This window comes from Glossina fuscipes, unplaced genomic scaffold (assembly GCF_014805625.2).
Source record: "Glossina fuscipes isolate IAEA_lab_2018 unplaced genomic scaffold, Yale_Gfus_2 42, whole genome shotgun sequence".
NCBI lineage: Eukaryota > Metazoa > Arthropoda > Insecta > Diptera > Glossinidae > Glossina > Glossina fuscipes.
The window spans coordinates 2,702,734-2,708,733 of NW_023998426.1; the positions used below are offsets into that span (position 1 = coordinate 2,702,734).

Genomic DNA, 6,000 nt, shown 5'->3' on the forward strand with positions numbered 1-6,000 from the left:
CTTGTCCATGCAACGCTTACGCTTATAAAAGTTGAGATGCAAACGTAACTCTTGACGCCTCAAACATATATCCATAGCTGGTGGCTACGTCTATAGAATGTATAAAGCACGCCCACATAAGCACGCCCTCACAAACAGCTAATTAGGTAATGTCCACAATTAAGAAAATATTTCTCAATTTTTATGTATGGGCATCCAATGATATAACCTTCTTATTCCTATAGCTTGATATGGAACCTGAAAGTAAACTGATAATAAAACTCTACATTCGTGCACTAAGCCAACTCGATTTGCTTTGATTAACATCTTATAAGTTGCAGATGTTTTTTGGAAACCCGTAAGTCATCTCAATTAACTGATTGCCAAGCGCATAATTCCGATTTGCATAGGTTAGGCATTCAAGAAATAACTCTTATACGACTGCTTGTTATCGGCTGTCTTTTCATTTTGTATAGATTTAACGAATCGTAATTATGGTTATTTGAAAATATAATCTAAAAAAAAAAAAGAAACAAAACGTTTTCCTTCTCTCTGTCTTGCTCGTTCCGCTGCTTTCTCCCAAATCTATAATCGACAAAGGCGAGATGCTGGTATGCTGCCGTTGGCTTCCTATACACACACAATCCGGTATGCACGTGCAATTAATTGTTTATTATCACACCTCATTGGTCAAAGAGATTCATAAGTTTGTTTGCTTGCCCGCTTCAGTTTTAGCTTTGCGTGAGCAGTGTGAATGAGATTGTATGTGCATACATGTGAGCTTTATGGTTAAATCAAGCGTTATAAAAGCCAATTTATGCACTTTGTGTAATCAATTTGTGCATTTATTTGTACGTAGATGCAGCTGTCCTGAGCAGACAGACCGACAGAATGCACACAACGCAGGTAAATGCAGGCAGATATTAAATGGGCTTTTTTTCACGGTTTGTTGCTTTTTTTAATTCCTGCAAATTTTTATTTAAAAAATTTTTTTTTTTTCTGATGGAAAGAGGGAAAAGAAAGAAGTTACAGGATTGCATATGCATACATACAATTAAATATCATTTGAAAAGTATAAGGATTTAAGCAAATAATTGCTTTCAATTCACTCTAATTAGAAATTCATGGTATAACACAATAAAAATAGCATAACACCTTTCATTCAAAATTGTCTGCGGATCCTTACAGGAACTCTCTTAAGATAAATTTATTTCTTTGACTCTTTAAGCATACGTGTGTGAGAGGCAGAGCGCCTCCTTATGTAGACGATATTCTTATTTATTTATATCAAGAAATTTTCACAGTACAACCTCGTAATCGGGCTAAAGCAACGTTATGCCGTACCATCAAATATAAAATAATACAACCGCAGGTTATTCGGAAGATTGGAACATAGTCATACAATTTTGACACTATCCTACAGTCGTAATGTTATCCTCTATAGAAAGTGGCTCCCCAGTCAGAATTATAAACAAGCAATAGATGAAGCACGGAAACATAGTAAGCAGGGTATGTGATTGCATTGGCCCTAGTCAGTGTCTGTGATTGCATTATATGAAGAAATATCAATTATCATGATTACAATGTTAAAATGCAGTTCGGGCGAAAGACATTATTGGATTGTATGAAGATGCGGTTTTTAGACGATCATCCTTTCCAAGAGTGGGCCCCTCTTACCACAAAATATCTTTCAAAGACTAACCTATTAATCCTGGAAATATCGATTCGAGGATTACGCGTGAAATGAAAAAATTTAAATTTATTTCGCAATGGAAGAGGAAATCGTTTTTAGGTCTACTATGAAAAGTAACTAGACTACGACAATTAATCTAATCCTTGGAGGACATATGATGAGATATGATCTTTTTGCCTGATGTTATTAATAGCGAATTCAGGAGAAGTGGACGTCACCCCAACACAGTGGCATGAGAAGGAAATGAACTAGTTTCAGGTTAATCTGCAAAGATAGATTCATATTGATAACGTTGATCATTCTCAGGCTACCATATTAGGTCAATATGTCTAGCAAACGAGATGGCTTTATCAATAATTACATCCAAGCAACTATGACTGCAAACACATTCAAAAGCATCGTTATTAAGGCATTGTCCCGAAAACAAAGGAAAACCAGCATTCGCACTAACAGCCTTAATTTTGATTGGACTTATATTGAGACTATTTTCAGAGGTCCATTAAAGTACGCGAGCCATTAACTCCTCGTGTAAGAACCACACAGTCCTCTCCCCATAAAACTATAAAAAGAGATCATCTGTGCATAAAAGTACACCACATGCAAATATAGATCCCCGAACTGGCCCTTCTGGAATACCAGAAGAAAGTTAACTCGATTTAACTCTCTTAAGACCAACAAACTGCAATCTGTTATAGAGGTAAGAAGGTAGAAGATTACAAGGGGCATAAGGAACACACAATAACAGATATGAAACACTGTATGTAGCCCTGACGAAATGGACACTGGGATTTGTAAGTACGCATCCTAGATGCCTAATGGAAATATGTGATCCTTAATAAAGTGTTCCTCAATCTTCGGCACGGACGTAGGAGTAGAAATTGGTCTAAAATCGGATTTCAGATAATACATCCGACCTCTTATTATTCATTACTTACTGTACTTTTTATGTTTTATTTTTGCAAATTATTTTTATACCATTGTTCCGATTGTAAGTATCTTTGAAGACTTAACATCAGCGTAAGTGTGAATGGATTGATTGAGAATAGTGAAGTTGGTAGCACTGAGCGACGGGCAAATAGTTGATGTACTTAAATGAGGGACCATTTATTACTGCTCTTCTCTTCGTTACATATAAAACTACCAGTCTTCGAGTGGACAAGTCTTTAACTCTAGCTTCGTCCTCGCAGAGATAGTATATGAGTTTAGCATAATAACCAAAATAATGAAAGCAACCGTAATAGTCTTCAGAGCCGTTAAGTCTGTCAAACTCGGCATATCTTACGCGACCTCCTCTTCCTCCTCTTGCTTTCACTTACACTTTTTTCTCTACGGTTTTAAACAAAAAAATCTTTTTGTTACCAAAGTAAACTAAATGAAAATTTATTTATTATTGTCATTGAAAAAAGGAAAAAAATTTCTTTGAAAATATTTTTAAATGAAAAATATTTGCGTTTAGAAGAAAAATTAAGAAACTTGTCGTTGAAAAGAGTGCAAATTTTTGAGTTATATTTGCGTCCAAATTTGCAGCATAAGTCGAAATGCCAAATACTGACAGCGAAGTTGAGTATTTAGAGAATACTGTACACTATCAAGATCCGGACAGAGAGAGAGGAGGGGGTAAACATGGCAGCACGCGTACTCGTAAAGCAGAAGCAGAAGAAAATTTTGATGATGAACCCGATGAAACAATATCGGAACGTTTATGGGGTTTAGCGGAAATGTTTCCCGAGCCATTACGCGAATTTACCTGCGCATTGGTATGCTTGACGACTAGAGGCGTCAGGAGCATTTACCGGTTTTCATGCAGTGCTTCGTGGATTTTTTTCACAACGTCGATAATACTTTTTGCTCCAGTCATATTCGAAACGGAACGGGCCCAAATGGAGGAAATCCAAAAACAAGAACAAAAGCAAGTATTACTGGGTCCCGGCTCAGCCATGACGGGTATTAGCGGACCCACACGGATATGACACAAATGCGATACAAATCTTTAAATGTGATAAAATTTATGTGTTATATTTTAAAACAAATCAAAAGAAAACAATACGACATCTTTCACCTAGAAAAGCAATTTTTTGATCCAGTCTACTAGTATGCTTGAAGAAGTTAAATTTGTTAATGATTAAATGAGCAATGGTTTAATGGTTTAAAAAGAAAAAAACAACTAGGACGAGGAATAGTTCCCCAAAGCATAGGCAATTCCTTGGTCCGTAGGACGTTTCCTATCGCCAATTCCCGACGTAGCAAAGTCAACAAGCCGAGTACAATCACACACAATCTCCTGGAATGTTCTGTTACCTTGATTAGCAAGCAACAGGTCTCTCTTTATATGACGAATTTTCTTCGTCAATACTCTTCTTCTGCCGACAACTGCGAATCGTAGCTCTTGGTAAGAAAGTGGAAAGAAAATTTAAGATAAATTCTTTAATGTTTATCATGGAGTACACATGGGTCATCGAAGAATTCTGCATTAAATAAATTGCATTATATTTCGGCAAATAGAAAATCCCTCGATATCATTTCTTATGAACTGAATATTTGCAAAATAGGCTAAAGCTATGTTATCTTAAGTTACCGTTTGGAGGCCCGCAAAGAAAGAGTCGCGCCTTACACGGACCGAATGTGGCTTTGTTTGCTGATTTTCTTCCATTCTTCATTTTCAATTTTGTCATACCTTGACTCTCTTTGCTGCTGTCGATGCCTATAGACACAGATGAATTTGATGAGACTTCAACTACTCCATTGGCAAGACTTAAAAAATATGCATTAAACATTGCGTAAACTACAGGTAGCATTCCTGGCCAGTACGAGATTCTGAATTGGTTTACTCACTATCCTCTGGAATTTTTTACCATTTCTCTGTGTCACAGAACACAACTTGAGACAAAAATATAAAACCTACCGCATCGGTTCACGATTCATTTACTACTTCGTATTTTTTTGCGAGTCAGCAAACCAACAACAAATGATTTACTGAGCTCGAGGCAAAATGGGTTCAATAGGTTTACGGTTCTCGTTATCAAGTTAGCTCACGTTACCAAACACACACTAACGATAGTTGTTTGAATCGATGGTACAAATATATAATTTTAAATCGTGAAAAATTCATATGTTATCGACTCACTACTCGTTAAAAGTATTATTATTATTATGAAATTAGCCAGAGAATAAATAAAGACAAAAGTCTTAAAGCACTAGCATCCAAGAGTTTCGGCTTTATTAAAAACTCTACCGCAATTGAGATTTAAAGCCACGACCATTGGAGTTGCTAGTCGAGACTCTTATCTACTCGGCCACTCAGACGAATCGTTAAAAGTGATTCGATAATGAGAACTATCAACCAACAAGTGAAAACTACGTTACAAGCTAGCTTGAAACTCGTCTCTCTTCAGAGCTAAAGAGCTCCAAGAAAGACGTCAAAGAAGTAGATTTTAAGAATATCTCCACTCGTTTATATATCTCGCATCTTCTTCTCGCCTCTTTCACGAGTTTCTGACTTTCTAAAAATGGATCGTTTCAACTCCTCCAAGCTATTGCTGAAAAGAATGAGACAAGTTCCCTTAGCCCTTAGTCACACATGATCGGAAACCTTTACAAGTACCTCGATACCGACAGAATCTCAAATAATTTTTGAAATAATTATACTGTTTAGAGGCAAATGTAGAGATAAACAGTAGAACAAATCCAAATCAAAGAATTGGAGTTTCAAAGCTTGGCTTAGCGCCTCCCAAGTTGGATAGCCTTCGATATTTGAGATATATAAAACATCCACAACTCTTAGTACACGATATGGTGTTATTGAGAAAACAGTGCTGCGACATGTAGAGTGCAGGTAAGTCGGATCGTATGAAAAGCACACTACTCTCACGAAAGTCCATCGAATATTTTAGAAGAGAATCGCTTTTCAATTTTAAAATGTATTTACTGGCAACTCATCGATTCCTTTCAATCCACAACAGACATTAAAATGTCTCTGCTAAAACTCACGGTATGTCCGGAGTGTGCGAAACCGTTTCACTTACAGAAAGAATCAACCGCTAACGCTCAGCGGTCGTAAATGTGGATGTTATCCCTTTTTTTGTCTTTTCCCCATTTTTTCTTTTTTTTGAAATTCTTTTAATGAATAAATCGTGTAAAAAAAAATTGATTTAAAGAAAACTCATTGCCTCATTTATCCATAATTTGGAAAACGGGGTGCGTTTGTCTACCGTACATCAAGAATCTCTACAAGTTTTATATATAAAGACGATGGGTGTCTAAAAGTCGTCGTAAGCGCGTCTTCTTCTTTTCTTTTTCACTTCTTTTTCCACTTCTTTTGCACTCAAGTT

At 36.4% G+C, this 6,000-nt stretch overlaps 2 protein-coding genes across 3 annotated transcripts in view; one reads left to right on the top strand and one right to left on the bottom strand.

Annotated features, from left to right (window-relative positions):
* Positions 1 to 6,000, bottom strand: part of LOC119636877 (U-scoloptoxin(19)-Sm1a) — a 30,348-nt gene that overhangs the window by 7,057 nt on the left and 17,291 nt on the right. The gene's annotated exons all lie outside the window — the stretch shown is intronic.
* On the top strand, positions 3,136 to 4,805 carry LOC119636876 (mitochondrial import receptor subunit TOM22 homolog). Its single transcript, XM_038032549.1, has one exon. It carries the CDS (start codon positions 3,211 to 3,213, stop codon positions 3,640 to 3,642), a length of 432 nt encoding a protein of 143 aa, XP_037888477.1. The 5' UTR covers positions 3,136 to 3,210; the 3' UTR covers positions 3,643 to 4,805.